This window comes from Chlorocebus sabaeus, chromosome 6, assembly GCF_047675955.1.
Source record: "Chlorocebus sabaeus isolate Y175 chromosome 6, mChlSab1.0.hap1, whole genome shotgun sequence".
Classification (NCBI taxonomy): domain Eukaryota; kingdom Metazoa; phylum Chordata; class Mammalia; order Primates; family Cercopithecidae; genus Chlorocebus; species Chlorocebus sabaeus.
Genome location: NC_132909.1, coordinates 3,785,164 through 3,802,585, shown reverse-complemented (window position 1 = coordinate 3,802,585; position 17,422 = coordinate 3,785,164). Strand labels below are relative to the sequence as shown.

The 17,422-nt window shown below is 49.5% G+C and overlaps 1 protein-coding gene across 1 annotated transcript; it reads left to right on the top strand.

Moving 5' to 3' along the window:
• The first annotated feature begins 624 nt into the window (after nt 1–624).
• Nucleotides 625–17,092, top strand: LOC103235561 (leukocyte-associated immunoglobulin-like receptor 1). Its single transcript, XM_037992044.2, has 12 exons — nt 625–690; nt 3,627–3,709; nt 5,674–5,816; nt 6,562–6,597; nt 10,790–11,083; nt 11,928–11,978; nt 15,064–15,102; nt 15,720–15,848; nt 15,939–15,981; nt 16,070–16,107; nt 16,326–16,405; nt 16,945–17,092. Exons 1-12 carry the CDS (start codon nt 625–627, stop codon nt 17,089–17,091), a joined length of 1,149 nt encoding a protein of 382 aa, XP_037847972.2. The 3' UTR covers nt 17,092.
• Nucleotides 17,093–17,422: the final 330 nt, after the last annotated feature.

Here is a 17,422-nt window from a genome sequence, read left to right as displayed (position 1 = left end):
CAACCCTGACGTGTAGCGTTTGCCGATTTCTCTGGTGTAAATACTCACACCACGGTTTTGACGTGAGTTTTACATTTGGTAAAAGCAAATTGCGCCTACTTTGAATAGAAGGATTGGGACGGAGATATGGTTCCTGTCAGACACTAATTAGGGAGCAAGCCTTACCTCATATTGCCTTGGCTCTCGTGCAAGAAAAAAAAAAAAAAAGTAAAATTTGTGAATTTGTGTTGCTTCCTCAGCACCATCCTGGGTAAAATCAGAGACGTGTACAGGGCAGAGAGAAGCTGTTTATTTCCGTACCTGCGGTTGGATCTTGTTAAAGATTAGAGTTGTGATGCTAGCACCTGGCGGCCCACATCCTGGGCATTTTCTGTTTTACTCAGTTCCTGACTCTGGTATAGCAGAAGCATTTTCACATCTATGACACCCGCTATGTCTTGGTAAACCCCGGCAGGGAAGGGAGGACAAGGTTAAAATACGGTTCCGAGGACCTGGTCTCTCCACGGCGCAGGCTGGAGGTGGGAGCCCGTGGAAAGCCAGGTTCATCCACCATCAGAACCCAGGCCAGGCCGCCAAGGCTAATATTCAAGACAAAGCCAGGGGCAGGGTGGGAATCCTATGGAGATGACCATCGTCTTGAGGTCTTCCTTCCAGGACTCCCTCCGGGCCCGAAGGTGGCGAGAGACATGGGTAAGTCCCCGCTACCACCTCACCCTCAGGTTGCTTTTTTGGCTGAACAACAGGCTTCTCCTAGGCAGGAAGGGTGGAGCACAGACACGTGAGCCAATGTGGATGACCTGGGGAGGGCTTTGCAGTTGAATCTCCTGAAAACGGCAAGAAGTGCAGACCTCCGGGCAGTCTAGACTCAGATGCTCTAGACACTTCCCTTTGGCTGAGCCAAGCCAGGGCTGCTCAGGAACTGGGGTCCTGGAGATTGGATTCGATTGGAAGGAAAGACACAGGATTGAATGTGCCGAACTCTGTGAGGACCAGGGTTTAGCTTGAGTTCCCCAGTCTGTCCACGAGGTCCAAGCCTGAGATCACTACGGCAACCACACGTCAGGAGGAAGATTGTTCAGCAACACAGTGACCGTGCTGGAACAGTTTTGAAATATTTGAACTATTCTAATGCAAACTCTTCTTTGAATGACGTTTCACGTTGCATCTTATGTCATTTTATTTATGTAGTTGTTGTCTTTCCACTTGACATTTAATTGGTATTTAATTTGATTTAAGTTGCAAATATTGTGTGTGTATCTGAGTCTAGTGTGAGAATCGTTACTCCATGCCTGTGCATTCCACAACAAGTAACGTTTTTATTTCTTTTTCTTTTCTTTTTTTTTTTAGATGGAGTCTTGCTCTGTTGCCCAGGCTGGAGTACAGGGGCATGATCTCCACTCACTACAAGCTCTGCCTCCCGGGTTCAAGCGACTCTTCTGCCTCAGCATCCTGAGTAGCTGAGATTATAGGTTTATGCCACACCACGCCCAGCTACTTTCTGTATTTTTAGTAGATAGGGGGTTTCACCATGTTGGCCAGGCTGGTCTTGAACTCCTGATCTTGTGATCTGCTCATCTTGGCCTCCCAAAGTACTGGGATTACAGGCGTGAGCCACTGTGCCCAGTCCAAGTGGCATTTTTGAATGAGTAAGCTGTGCTCTGCTGGATCTGTAGCATGCCTTGGACATACACTTTCTCCAGCTGGGATCAAAGTCTTAGAGGAATGCAAAGGCGGAGAGGCCCTCTGAGAATATGGAGCAACGACAGCTCTGTATCACCCCTTTTATGGAAAAACCCAGAGTAACTGTCCATGTATTCTGTGACCTTTGTTGTTAGCACGAGGAATCTTCTGAGTAGTGAGGAAACTCTTGGCTATGTTGGTGGTTTCACAGCTGTCAGAATTCACTGAATTGCACAGCTTCAATGAAGACAGTTTGTCTGCCAAGGATTCCTTGATAAAGCTGATTAAAAATCGCTGAAGTGAAAAATCGCTGAAGGAGATTCTCCTACAGAGAAACCATTCTGCAAGTAAAAGAAGAGTCAGAAGCAGGAAAGTCATTCTCTGGAGCCACTTGGTTCGATGCTAAGTTTCAAAACAAATGTAGTATTCCTTGCAACCACGAGAAGTTGGAGAGTGATTTGAAATCATTCCTTTTTTTTTTTTTTTTTTGAGACGGAGTCTCTGTTGCCCAGGCTGGAGTGCAGTGGCACGATCTCAGCTCACTACAAGCTCTGCCTCCCGGGTTCACACCTTTCTCCTGCCTCAACCTCCCGAGTAGCTGGGACTACAGGCGCCGCCACCACGCCCGGCTAATTTCTTTTGTATTTTTAGTAGAGATGGGGTTTCGCCGTGTTAGCCAGGATGGTCTCGATCTCCTGACCTCGTGATCCGCCCACTCGGCCTCCCAAAGTGCTGGGATTACAGGCGTGAGCCACCGCGTCCGGCGAAATCATTCTTAGGATGAGCTGGAAGCTTTTGGAATGTGCACCCCTGCACTTTGTGCTTCTCCCCATGATTTACAAAACCATGAAAATAAAGCTCAGTTAATTCCTCATCATCAAGGTGAGCACCAGGTTCAGTATTCAGCTGGAGTCTGGGGATTCCGTCTTTCTTTAATTTTTTTTTTTTTTTTTGAGACGGAGTCTCGCTCTGTCGCCCAGGCTGGAGTGCATTGGCACCATCTCGGCTCACTGCAAGCTCCACCTCCTGGGTTCACACCATTCTCCTGCCTCAGCCTCCTGGGTAGCTGGGACAATAGGCACCCGCTACCACGCCTGGCTAAATTTTTTTTTTTTTTTTTTTTTTTTGTATTTTTAGTAGGGATGGGGTTTTACCGTGTTAGCCAGGATGGTCTTGATCTCCTGACCTTGTGATCCGGCTGCCTCGGCCTCCCAAAGTGCTGGAATTACAGGCGTGAGCCACTGTACCTGGCCTAAAAAAAATCTTTAATATATTATATTAAGCAGTTTTAGTTGGTTTATTGTTATTTTTTAGATGGATTGCTGTCTTATGGGCTCAGTCTAACATATTCACAGAACATTGGATTAGATTGGAAGAACATACCCGGGACTGCATCATGTAGAACTCTTGGAGGACCAGGGTTTAGCTTGAGTTCCCCTGTCTGTCCATGAGATCCCAGCTTGAGATCATTACAGTCACCGCGTCTCAGGAGGAGGACTAGTCTGCAATGTAGTGATTATGATGGAATGTTTCAATGTTTTTGAAATGTTTGGACTATTCTGATGCAAAAAACTTTCTTTTCTTTTTTTTTTTTTGAAACCCTCTGTTATTAAGAGATAAATATGATTTCCAGGAACATTGTTCTATTCTGCCTTAAGTATTATTGGTCATATCTGGTCACATGCCCTGCTCTGAATCAAACCCTGAAAATGGGATTGCTAAAATCGCCTTAATCTAAACTCCATTTCCCTCCCACTTGCTCCCTGGGCTTGGAGCATAACCACTCAAACAGAACTGGCTTTGGTTGTTAAGGAAGAAGTGAGTAATGGCTGCGGTGCAAACCCTCATCAATGTCTGCGACAGTTACACCTGGAGACAAGCTCCCCAGTGTCCTCAGAAGCAGCAGAGATGAGAATCCGTGATAGGGCGGGCTGCTGTCCCCCTAGCTCCATGATGCCGAAATGCACTGCTTGTCCTGGTCCTGCTCCTCATTCCAGCACCCAGCTGGGTGCCCATCTGGCCCCACACCGTAATGCCAGGTTCTAAGCACCATCTCCTTACCATTCAACCCCTTTGGGATTTTGCATGTGCTGCTGGACCACCTCACCCCCACCACCCCCACCTGGAGCCAAACGACACTGTGGGATGAGGGGAAGAGAACTCATCTTAGTAGAGAGAGAGAGAGAGAGAGAGTGTGTGTGTGTGTATTATACATAATATATATAATAACAATTAAAATTGTCAAAGGGGCCAGGCGCAGTGGCTCATGCCTGCAATCCCAGCACTTTGGGAGGCTGAGACGGGTGGATCACATGAGGTCTGGAGTTGGAGACCAGCCTGGCTAACATGGTGAGATCCCATTTCTACTAAAATACAAAAATTAGCCAGGCATGGTGGCAGGTGCCTGTAATCCCAGCTACTCGGGAGACTGAGGCAAGAGAATTGCTTGAGCCTGGGAGGCGGAGGTTGCAGTGAGCTAAGATCACATCACTGCACTCCAGTCTGGGCAACAGAGTGAGACTCCATCTACACACACGCACACACACGCACATAAATTGTTAATTGTATATATATAATTATAATAGTTTATATATATTAACAATTATATATGAACTTGTATATATATAATTAATAATTATAATAGTTTATATATTGACAATTACATATAAAACTATTATAATTTGCTATATTATTATATATAAACAATTATATATGTAATGACTATATATAAAATGATAAACAATTTTAAATAATAATATATTAATTATATTGTGATTATATGTAATCATTATAATTATTTATATATAATATTTATTATTATATATCGTTGTTTGAATATTTAACATGAGCTCTGTCGTCTTAACAAATTTCAAGTGAACAAGACATTATTGTCGACCATAGGTCGTACGTCGGACAGCAGACCTCTAGGTCCTGTTTGTTAATAACTCCCCATTTTCCCCTCCTCCCAGCCCCCGTAACCACCATTGACTGCTGTGATGTGACTCTGGTGACTCTGCAGACCTCCTGTAAGTGACATCGTGCAGTACTTGGTCTCTGCATCTGCATCACTTGGCGTGATGTCCTCAGAGTTCGTCTGTGTTGTCACCCATGGCAGAATTGTCTTCCTTGTTAAGGCTCAGTAGTATTCCCCTGTGTGTGTGTACCACGTTTTCCACAGCCATTCATCCGTCAATGGACATTTAGATGATTTTCACGTCTCAGCTGTTGTGAATAGTGCTGCAGTGATTGGGGGAGTTCAGACGGCTCTTCACATACTGAATTTGTTTCTTTGAAATGTAGACCCAGAAGTGGGATTGATTACTGGACCATACAGTAGCTCTATTTTTAGTTTTTTGAGGAACCTCCTCACTGTTCTCTAGAGTGAGTGCACAATTTTTCAGCCTCCCGAAGTGCCAGGATTACAGGCATGAACCATGGTGCCTGGCCTGTTTCTTTTAAATATACACCCAGAAGTGGACTGAGTGGACCATATGGCAGCTCTATGTCTAGTTTTTTGAGGAGCCTCCCCACTGTTCTCTAGAGTGAGTGCGCAGTGTTTCAACCTCCCAAAGTTCTGGGATTACAGGCGTGAGCCACCGCGCCCGGCTCACTGTAGGATTTTTCTTAACGCGTTACATACCTTGCTGGGATTTTAGCAGAGATCACAATATTAAAAACTTGGGGGAAGGATTTCTATGACTCTCGTTTTAACTACGAGGAAATGTCGACTTCTAGTTTTGTAACGCCCTGCCCAGGAGCGGTGGTCGTTAATGTGTGGAGCTGGAATGACGTCCAAGTCAGTTGGTTGCCCGACCTTTATTCTGCCTTGTCCCGTAGATTTAGAAAGAGGCTGACACATCAGGTAACTAGTTTAGAGTCATCTGATCATGCGGGTAAGCAGCGTTTTTCAGAAGCCAAGGCCTTCCCTCTCATTTCACTACTGGGAAGGGCGGAAAGAACAGAACGGAAAGCTCTTCCTCTTGTGTGAGGCAGTTGCTGTGGAAACCCCACAGGCAGGAGGCCCCTGGACAGCACATCCTGTCGGCTTGTGTCCTTGCACTGGTGCGCCCCAGGCCAGGCCGGACTGCTGGGACCAGGGCCATGTATCGCTACCCCCACCGCCCTCCTGGGCCTAGGTAAGTCCTGGAGGCAGCGGGGAGGCTGGAAAGGGGGTCGGGAGGTCTGGAAAGTTCACTGCTCAAGCCTGACTCCAGTGCAGAAGATTCTGGGAAGGAAAGTGTCCTCCTCCCCCAGGACTGCCCTGCTGCTCTCCCCGGGGCCTAAGTCTGACCAGAGAAGACCTTGTCCTAAAAACAGGGGCCTGGGTGTGGGGATGAGGTCAGCTTTAAGAAGGGCTGGGGGGCCGGGCGCGGTACTCACCCCTGTAATCCTAGCACTTTGGGAGGCTGAGGCGGGTGGATCATAAGGTCAGGAGTTTGAGACCAGCCTGGCCAACGTGGTGAAACCCCATCTCTACTAATACAAAAATTAGCCAGGCGTGGTGGTGGGCGCCTGTAATCCCAGCTACTCGGGAGGCTGAGGCAGGAGAATTGCTTGAACCTGGGAGGTGGAGGTTGCAGTGAGCTGAGATCGCGCCACTGCACTCCAGTCTGGGTGACAAGAAGAAAACTCCGTCTCCAACAACACCACCAAAAAGAAGGGCTGGGGGAGCAGGAGCCTTTTTGGAAGAGGAGACTTTGGGATTTACCTTGAAACCATTTTGCAGCAAGAAGGATTACACTGAGCTAGTGATGTCGAGGAGGGTTGGTTTGGTCATGATGAAATGCTGAACGCCCCCCAGCTCCATCCAGCCCCCTTTTGGTAGCAGCCCCATAGGGAGACTGGGTGGTGGCATTTTTCTCACTGGGGCTTCTCTTCCAGTGCTCTGCCTGGCCCAGACGATCCACACGCAGGAGGGTAAGTCACACCTTCGTCCCGTCTTCCCCGTCCCCTCTGGCACCCCAAGGGCAGTTCTGGGTGGGAGCGATGTTGATGCTTAGAGGGCCTGGAGGGATCCCTTTAAATATACCTTAGACTGCAAACTCTTCCAAAAGTAAAATGCACACCCCTCACCCCTTTCACTCCTTCATTCTCCACCTGTCATATTTCGCTTTTCTTATTTTCAAAAATCTTATATTTTATTTTATTTATTTATTTTTTTGAGATGGAGTCTCGCTCCATCACCCAGACTAGGATGCAATGGCACAATCTTGGCTCACTGCAACCTCCGCCTCCCAGTTTCAAGCGATTCTCCTGCCTCAGCCTCCTGTGTAGCTGGGATTACAGGTGCCTGCCACCACTCCCAGCTAATTTTTTTTTTTTTTTTTTTTTTTTTTTTTTTTTTGTAGTTTTAGAAGAGATGGGGTTTCACCATATTGGCCAGGCTGGTCTCGAACTCCTGACCTTATGATCTGCCCGCCTCAGCCTCCCACAGTGTTGGGATTACAGGTGTGAGTCACTGCACCCAGCCAAAAATCTTATTTTTAATCGACAAATAATTGTATATGTTTGTAGGTTACCATGTGATGTTACAATGTATGTAAACATTGTGGAAAGATTAAATAAGGCTAAATAACATAACAATCACATTACATACTTATAGTGACGAGAACATTTAAAATCTACTTTTAGCAATTTTGAAATATATCATAAGTTATTATTAACTATAGCCAGCCTGCTGTGCAATAGATCTCAAAAACTTACTCCTCCTGTTTAACTGAAACTTTGTACCATTTGATCTGTGTCTTTCCCAAGCCCCCCATCTCCAGCCTCTAATATCATCATTCTAATCTCTACCTCTGTGAAATGACCTTTTTTGTTTGTTTTGGGATGGAGTCTTACTCTGTCACCCAGGCTGGAGTGTAGTGGCACAATCTCGGCTCACTGCAATTTCCACCTCTTGAGTTCAAGTAGTTCTCCTGCCTCTGAACCAGCCTCCCGAGTAGCTGGGATTACAGGTGCCTGCCACCACGCCTGGCTAATTTTTATGTTTTTAGTAGAGATGGGGTTTCACTATGTTGGCCAGGCTGGTCTCGAACTCCTGACCTCAGGTGATCCACCCACCTCGGCCTCACAAAGTGCTGGGATTGCAGGTGTGAGCCACCACGCTCGGCCGAGATGAACTTTTTTAGATTCCACATGTGGTATTTGTTTTTCTGTGCCTGGCTTATTTCACTTAGCATAATGTCCTCCGGTTCATCCATGTTGTTGCAAATGATACAACGTCGTTCCTTTTTTAGGGCTGAATAATATTCTATTGCATAGACACACCACATTTTCCTCATCCACTCATTTGACTGTGGACACTCAGGTTATTTCCAGGTCTTGGCGGCCGTGAGTAGCTCTGTGGTCACCCTGGGAGTGCAGGCGTCACCTCCACACACCGATTTCCACAATGAGAATTCAAACCCAACACGGCCAAGGCTGAGCCCGGCAGTTTTCCCCAGACCCGCCCACACTTCACTCGGCAGCATCTTGGCGGGGAACGTGACAGTCACAAAGGGCAGACTCTGAACATTCCATCTCTTCTCCATCCTCCTAGATGTATCATGTCACCCAGTCCTGGTGATTTCACTCACTTTTTCTCATCTTTCCTTCTCTCTTTACTGACTTTTCTTGTGTCTCCCCCCGGTGACGGTCCCTCTCCCCTCCATGCCTCCCCGAGGCCAGCCTCAGCCTGTCCATGCCACTGCTGCCCGCTCCCTTCCTGACCCCAGGCACGTTGTGATTTGCGAAAGCACAGACATGACCACTGTACTTTCCACAGTTTTTAAATTGTATTCAAAATTTTTCATTTAATATCTCATTCTAAGATGAATTTTTTTTTCTCAGAGCCCTTCCCCTGTTTATCTTCAGATAGAATCAGACCTGTGTACCTCTCTTTGGTCTGGACATGCCCATTTTCCCAGCCACATCCTGTCCCCGTGACTTTGGGCTCACCCATCTCTACATTCCTCCAGGTTCTTTCACTTTCTCAAACACTCCCTATTCTGTTCAACATTGGGCCGTCTCACATGCTGATTTTTTTTTTTTTTTTTTTTTTTTTTTTTTGAGATGGTGTTTCATTCTTGTTACCCAGGCTGGAGTGCAATGGCTCGGTCTTGGCTCACTGCAACCTCTGCCTCCCTGGTTGAAGCAGTTCTTCCTGCCTCAGCCTCCCAGGTAGCTGGGATTACAGGCACCTGCCACCATGCCTGGCTGTTTTTGTATTTTTAGTGGAGACGGGGATTCACCATGTTGATAAGGCTGGTCTCGAACTCCTGATCTCAGGTGATCCGCCCGTCTTGGCCTCCCAAAGTACTGGGATTACAGGTGTGAGACACCCGGCGCCTGGTCTGATTTTTAAAAATTAATTAATTCAGTTTAAAATTGACCAATGAAAATTGCATGTATTTGTCATGTCCAGTGTAATGTTGTGGCCTCTGCACACAGCGCGGAACGGCTACATCGAGCTGGGGAACGTAGGCATTCCTCCTGTGTTAATCATTTTATGTGGTGAGAATGCTTAGAATCACCTCGATTAGCAATGTCCAATAATGTAATACATTGTTATTAACTGTAGTCACCGAGCTGTACATGATGCCTCTCGAATTTATTTCTCCTCTCTAACTGAAACCTTGTATCCTTTGAGGAACATTGACTGGCTGATTTTCCCACTTTGAGTGCCCTGCTGTCACCTGTCTGCTCAGTTCAGGTAGTTTCTACTCCTCCCTCAGCGATCAGCTCAGAGAGTGCTTCCCCTGACTTTGCAGAGCAGGTCAGCTCCACCGCCTACCTGTCCCCTAGATTCCTGCGCTTACCCACAGGAAACTTAACTGCAGTTCGCAGCTGCAGATTTGGACAATTCTCCGAGCAGTATCTGTCCTCCCTTCTAGACGTCCACCTCCAAAGGGCAGGCACCCTCTGTGTGCTTCTCACATTTGGGGAATTAGCAGCCCATGAAAAGCGTCTTTAAACGGATTGATAAGTCACTGAGATACGGTTAAAAGAGAGAAAAATGAACAAATGGGTGGGTTTGAGGAGATGCTGGTCACAGGATAGAAAATTTCGTCTAGACAGAGAGAGTAAGTTCAAGATTGTGCAACATAAGGACTAGAGTTAATCACAATGTATCGTATGCTTGCAAATCGCTAAGAGGCAGATTTTAAATGTTCTTACCACAAAAATTAACTATGCAAAGTAAGGTTATATGAATTAGCTCGATTCAGTGATTCCACAGTGTATATCTGCACCAACGCATCATGTTGTACACCTTCAGTATATGCAGTTTTAATCTGTCAGTAACAGAGAATGAATGAAGACGGGATGAGCGAACGGAAGCCCTGGCAGCTCTCTGCCCTGCTCAGGGATTTTGCTGATTTTGACACAACCTTCCTGTTCCAGGGCGTCAAACCCGCCCTTCCTCCTCCACCCCAAGCCCAGTTGGGATAAATGGGGTTTTTCAAGAGCTTTAATAACAAGGAAATGCAAATTCGGCTGAGGAGAAAGTAGAAACTAGAGGAAAACCCAGAGGTGGTGTCTCCACAGAGACCTGCATTAGCAGTGGGGACCTGTCACGGGCTGGGCATCTGCTGTGAGCAGATCAGGGCTGGGGGCTTCACCTTCACCCCATCGGACCCTCACAGGAGCCTGGCAACCCCCGTCCCACACTCAGTCCCACCCGGGGACCGGACAGTGCCCGTCAGGCCCCAGCACGAGCCATCTCCAGAGCCCTCGCTCCCCTGTCCCTTGTGCTTCACGAATGACCCTGTCATCCCCATCCTGTGCCTCCTCCCGCCCTCTGTCCCTCTGGAAAGTGGCCCTGGGCTCTCAGCAGACATGAGGGGCCCCAGGCTGCTCCGACACTTCCCATGTGACCCTGAGCAAGGCCAAGTTGTGAGCAAGTCTCGGGGTCCTTATTGTCAACTGGGAAAATAACTCTGCACCGATGAGGATTCCCGCACACGTAGAAGGTGCAGGAGTCCTGGCAACGTTCTAAGGCTGGGCTGTGATCGTGGCTGCACAACTCTACAAAATTGCTAAAATCCCTGACGTGTGACGCTAAAATGACACGTGTGGCATGGTGACTTCCTACGGCAGACGCTGAGGTCCTTCTCTGCTTCCCTCCTAGGGCCCCTGCCCAGACCCTCCATCTCAGCTGAGCCAGGCACTGTGATCCCCCTGGGGAGGCCTGTGACTCTCCAGTGCCGGGGCCCGGTTGGCGTTTACGCATTCCGCCTGGAGAGGGAGGATAGATTTGAGTATAAAGATAATTATAATGTATTTCGACTTGGTCCATTTGAGTCCGAGGCCAGATTCCGCATCGACTCAGTAAGTGAAGCCAACGCTGGACTTTATCGCTGCATCTATTATAAGACCCCCCGATGGTCTGAGCACAGCGACTACCTGGACCTGGTGGTGAAAGGTGAGGACGTCACCTGGGCTTGCCCCAGTCTCAGCTCGGCCCTCGAGCACAGGTCCCTGGACACTGTCCCAGCTGCTGCCCTCTCTCTGTGGCCACCCTTGCCCTCCTCCTGACCCCCAAGCCCTCCTCTCCCCCTCTCCCTCTGCACACACCTCCCCTCTGCCCTCGCACCTGCTTAGGTCCCTGGAGCCCTGGTCTCCTTCGGACACCACGGATGGCCTGGACACTCAGCCCCAGCATCCGATGGGCTCAGAGCTGGCTCCACTTGGCTGGGTGGGGAGTGGGTTCCCAGAGATTAGGGGGCGACCCCCCTACAAGGGGATGAGTGTCTTTTCACACAGGATGGATGGTCTCACTTGTTATTCCTTTCCAATGAGCCAGAACGTGCCCCAGGCAATGTGCTTCTCCTGGTGTGGTTCATCTCCCATTGGACAGAGCACAGGGCCCAGGGATGGCCCCTGGTCAGGGTTGGACAGGGCTTTGGTAAAACCTTTGGTATATGAGCACACGCACCCCTGTGTGTGCTCAACCCGAGATGTCCTGGAGTCAAAGTCCACTGGAGAGGCTCCAACCCACCTTCATGTCCTCCCAGGACCTCAAAGGTCCCCTGAGGTCAAGCAGAGCTTGTGGTGGGAGGAGCAGAGGGAGTGACCAGCCCCAGGGAGAATGGGGCAAGCAGTGGGGCTCTCCCCAGCCTCCTGTCCCCTGCCCCGTTTTCTCAGGAGTCTCGGGACATTGTCTGGGATTGCCTGATGGCCATGCGGCCTTTGGATGGGGGCTCAGGGTGGAGGAGGGCAGGTTGGTTGGGACAGGTTCTACATCCTTCTCCTGCCTCTGTTTACAGAAACCTCTGGAGACACGGACTCCCCCGTCACAGAGCCCGACTCCTCAGCTGGTCAGTAGCAGGGTCCTCAGCCGGAAGGGATTGCAGAGGGATCTGTGCTGGGGATGCAGCTCCGAGTCCAGCCCTCGGCCCTGGGCTTGGAGTCAAGGTCTAGGGAGGCCACGGGAAGGGACTGACACCCGCCCGGCTCTGGGAGGTGGCTAATGCTCCTAGAGACCATAGCAACAATGGTACCGTGATTGCAACCTCGTTCCATGCCAGGAACTGTGGAACGCACTTAATGCAAGCACCACTCTCCGGGGGAGGTACTAGTCTGATTCTCTAACTCCTCCTCCTCTCTAATATGCAAAACATAAACTAAAGTTTCTTGCTTAAAGTCACAAGGCTATGAAGGGGCAGGGGCAGGGGCAGGGGCAGGGGCAGGGGCAGGGGCCACCCACCCGGGCAGCCCCACCCCAGACTTTTGGGTTCTCCCGAGCTCCACGCTGCCCCCTTGTGGGCGTGGCCTCACTATTCACCCCGCTCTGCACCTGATGGAGGAACTTAGAACTCACCTCCAACCTGGGACACCCGGAGAGGGACGGTGATGCTCCTTTTGGCTCTGTGATCCCCGGGGGAGGCCTGAACAGTGGAGTAAGGTCCCGTAAGAGGAGGATGGTGCCACAGGGAGGGGACGTAGCTTGTGAACGGTGACCAGGATGAAGCCATGAGGCTTCCCTTCCATCTGGCTCTGCCCTGGACTCTGTGATGGGAGAGAAGCTGCCCCTGGCTCTGCCCCTGGACTCTGTGTGATTGAAGTGAAGTTGCCCCAAGTCCCTGGGTCTCAAGTTGTCCATCTCCTCCTGTGATCTGTGACTGGAACCTCCCAGGGGAGGACACGGGGTCATAAGACATCCGCGGACCCTTCCCCACCTGTGTTCTCATCACCAGAGTGGTTGTCCTTGGTCACCCAGTGACGGCCTGTGAGGCTCGGGCTGTGAGCTCAGGCAGGTGGGACCAGGGGCTGAAGCCACATGGGGAGGTGGGAGGAGCCATGCTGTGCTCCATCCGGACCCCCTCAGAGGCTCCTGGGCTGCCGGAGCAGGACGAGACATGCTCCTGAGTCCAGCTGACCTGGTTCAAGTCCTGTGTCTGGTTTTTATTGGCTTTCTGTCTGCGGGAATATCTACGCTCTCTTTCTTTCTCTCTCTCTCCCTCTCCTTCCCACTCTCCTCTCTCACCTTTCATGCAGTGACATATAAAGGTTACGAGGACAGACCCTGCTGCAGCCAGATTGCTGGGTTCATGGTTCAAATCCCGGTGATTCTGTCACCCCCCGGCTCTATGCCGGATGGTGACTCACCCAAACCTCCTGTGTCCCAAATTCCTCATGTGAAACATAGGCAGTAAAATAGCTGTCCTGGTAGAATCGTTTAGGGGAGACTTGAGTTCAAGTACACACGGCGCTGACATCAGTGCTGATTAGAAAACCCCAAAGGAGGGGTGCTGCTATTAATACTGAGGAAGTATTTTGTCCTCACAGGGACTGTGACAGGCACTGAAGGCTCCGGATTTGACGCATCGTGAATGAGGAGAAATGGCCTCCCGTCTTGTGAACTTCAATGGGGAGAAATAATTAGAATGAGCGATAGAAATGCACAGATTCCCATACATGCATATACAAATAAAAATATATGATTTGCAATGGAGAAGTTCAGATCTATCATTTCAATTACATTAAATATGTTCACATCATATATTACACATATAAGGAACATCATTATATAATAAAATATGTTAACGTATCACCACATATCACTATAATGTATACTATATTATATGAAAGATATTATATTTACAATGTATAGTATAATAACTTTCAGGTGTTATAATTAATAAACATAGGTACAAACATAAATATATAATCTATTATTTATAGTTTATAATTATAATAGAAACATTTTATATTCAATTATATATTTATATGTAATAAACATTATACATTATATATTATAGTGAATATATGTAACATATATTATAAGTAATTATAAATCACATACAATTAACATTATATACATTAAATTATAATGTATACGCCAAGATTGCATAATTAAAATATATATTAGTTATATTTTATATGTTTGCATAGCACATGATACATATAACTATAAATAATATAAAAATTGTAATATTGCACATTTTAAATTGTGGCACATGTTATGAAGACCAAACCCAGGAAGTCATGGTGTAGAATTACGGGTGGTGTCCTGGACCTTGGGCCGTGGACGAGGCAAGAGGAAAGGACACTCCAAAATAGAATGTCTGCCTTTCTGGAAGGATATTGAAGATGCTGCTTCGGCAGCAGGGGAGGGGAGGGACCGCTGTTCCTGGAAGAGGGACGCGTGGGCTCGGACCCTGGGTTTGGGGGAGCCCCGCAGGACCCCATTTGGTCACCTGTGAATTGGGTAGTGGCGTGCACTGTGCAGAGGAGGGTGAATGTTCGAGGAGATGACGGGCGGGCCCACAATGCGCTGCGCAGGGAGCCTGGGCGGCGCCGCACACACTCGCCCGCTAGCTGCAGGGCTTCAGGAAACAGGAGCACATCAGGGTTTGGATTCTTCCCACAGGAGGGTGGGTTACATCCCCATCAGGGGGCTGACGCGAGGGCAGATAAAATCAGACAGGGGGATTCTCGCACTCTAGTGGGAACCCAGAAGGAGGTCAGGGAGGGAAAGTCTCCCTTCCTCTTCTTGCGGGTGGTTGGTCTCTTCCTAGATCCGCGGAGGGCAGAGAGCAGCAATGTCTACCACAGCTTCACGCCCAGGAAACGCGCTGTATCTGCACCATCCAGTAGGGATGGCGTCAGGCACGTGGATCACTGAGCCCTCCAGATGCAGACAGTGCAGCCGGCTTGTCATGCCATTGAACTTTGGATAAATTTAAATATCAATAGCTACGTGTGACTCTCATACTGGACAGTAGATATAGAAAGTTTCCATCACCACAGAAGACTCTGCTGGTCAGTGCTGGTCTAGAAGGAGCTGTCAGGGTCGTGGGGAGTGAAGAGAGATCCCCACAGTGGATGTGGGAGGACTCAGAGTCTTCTCTGTCCAGCTCAGGACTCTAACTCCTCTTCCTTCTGATTCCTCCCTCACAGGACCCACACAGAGGCCGTTGGACAACAGTCACAATGATCGTGAGTGATGGGGGCCATGGAGGGTGAGCCTAGTGTGTGCCTCTTGGGGAAGGAGAAAGAAGTCAGGCTTTGGGGTTGATCAGATTCCTGCTCTGCTAATGGCCAGCTGTGTCCCTGTGCAGAGGACCCCAGCACTCAGGATCCCAGTGGCGGAGGAAGGGGTTAACGATCTCTGTGCTGCAGGATTATTATTATTATTATTATTTTTGAGACAGACTCTCGCCCTGTCGCCCAGGTTGGAGTGTAGTGGCGTGATCTCAGCTTACTGCCTCCTCCACCTCCCGGGTTCAAGCAATTCTCCTGCCTCAGTCTCCCGAGTAGCTGGGATTACAGGCATGCGCCACCACGCCTGGCTAATTTTTATGTTTTTAGTAGAGGTGGGGCTTCACCACGTCAGCCAGGATGGTCTCAATCTCTTGACCTCGTGTTCCTCCGGCCTTGGCCTCCCAAAGTGCTCAGATTACAGGCGTGAGCCACCATGCCCTGCTGCAGGACTACTATTTACCTGAGAGATTTTATATATTAGTAAGTCTATGACAAGCACATGTCATGTGTGTGATATATAGTAAGGGCTCAATAAATGCACACTGCTGAAAACCTGTTTCTGTCTTTCTTAGATGCACCTGCTTCCCAAGGCCTGAGTGCTGAGCATCTTTATATTCTCATCGGGGTCTCAGTGGTCTTCCTCTTTTGTCTCCTCCTTCTGGTCCTCTTTTTCCTCCATCACCAGAATCAGATGAAGCAGGGTAGGTCTCAGGGGCAGGGTGGAGTGACCTGGGGAAGCTGTCAGGAGAGGCTAGGAAGGTCTCCTTAATTCATACCCCGACTGTCCTCAGGTCCCCCAAGAAGCAAGGACGAGGAGCAGAAGCCACAGCAGAGGTGAGGCCCCTGGGAATGACTCCTGGGCCTCCACCCAGTCCTCTGCCCCCAGGCTGCCCCTGAGGTTCACTTTTATTTTTCCTCTCAGGCACGACCTGGCTGTTGATGTTCTAGAGAGGACAGAAGGTGAAGGGGGAGGAGGAGGTACAGGCCTGGGATGGGGAAGTGGGGACTTGGTGCCAATCCAGATGCAATGTGGGGGGCGGGGGGAAGAATCTTTGGGAACATTCTAGAAGGTCGTATTATAGATTGGGTGCAGGATGTCAACTGAATTTGGGGGTTCTCAGGCAGATTTGCCTTGTGATATCCTTCCCAGAAAACTGGCCATGTATTTTCTCCCCCAGACAAGGCCACAGTCAATGGACTTCCTGAGAAGGCCACAATCAATGGACTTCCTGAGAAGGACAGAGAGACGAACACCTCGGTGAGCCTTCCTCCTAGTTATTCAAGTTCCCCACATTTAGCAGCTTAAAAAAAATCTCAGCTCCTTGGGTCAGGAATTCAGGAGTGGTTCAGCTGGGTGGTTCTGGCTCATGGCCTGTCCTGAGGTTGCTGTCGAGAGGTCGCCCAGGGCTGTGTGCATCTGAAGGCTCCCGTGGGCTGGAGGATCCACGTCCAAGACGCTCACTCCCACGGCTGTGGGCAGGAAACCTCTGTTCCTCTCACAGGGGCCTCTCCACACCGCGGATTCCCCCAGAGGGAGGGATCCAAGGATGGGTGGCGGGGAGGGGCGGAAGCGCGATGTCTTTTGCCTCAGCTCGGAAGTCAGGAGTCTTCCCTTCTGCCTTGTTCATTGTCACGTAGACCAACCCTAATACCCTGTGGGAGGGCTCTTCACACGGATGCAATTTCAGGAGAGGGTCCTCGGGGCCCATGGATATGGCCGCCACAGCCCTCCAGCCCCACAGCCCCTCACCTCACCCTCCACCAGGCACTCCCTCACCCTGGGTCTCTCTCTCCCAGGCCCCGGCTGCAGGGGACCCCCAGGAGGTGACATATGCGCAGCTGGACCACTGGACCCTCACACGGAGGACAGCCCAGGCTGTGTCTCCACAGTCCACAAAGCCCATGGCTGAGTCCTGCACGTATGCAGCCATTGCCAGACACTGACCCCAGGCCCACCTGACCTCTACACCTGAGGATATAGTCACTCTAGGAAAAGCCTGAAGTGGCCATTTGGAAGGCTTCCTCTTGGACTCATCATCATCTGGAAAGCGAGTCAGGCAGCTGTCCGGGAGACATGAGCTGGAGACGGGTTTTCTAACCAGCTTCCAGAAGTTTCCTTAACCAGGTGGTTCCTTCTACAGTTGACCAGCTCCTTGGATATACTGTGTTGCCATTGATTCCAGAGACTCAGATACATACACCTGACTACTTCTAGAAACGAAGCTCTAATCAGCTGGTTGTTTCCAGAGACCCATCTACAATTGTCTGGCTGTCT

Bases quoted from the DNA above. Each gene is read 5' to 3' on its own strand.
- LOC103235561 (XM_037992044.2), top strand. From the start codon at position 625: ATGACCATCGTCTTGAGGTCTTCCTTCCAGGACTCCCTCCGGGCCCGA. The intron at 6,598-10,789 runs GTAAGTCACACC...CTTCCCTCCTAG, and splicing joins GACGATCCACACGCAGGAGG to GGCCCCTGCCCAGACCCTCC. The intron at 11,084-11,927 runs GTGAGGACGTCA...CTCTGTTTACAG, and splicing joins CCTGGACCTGGTGGTGAAAG to AAACCTCTGGAGACACGGAC.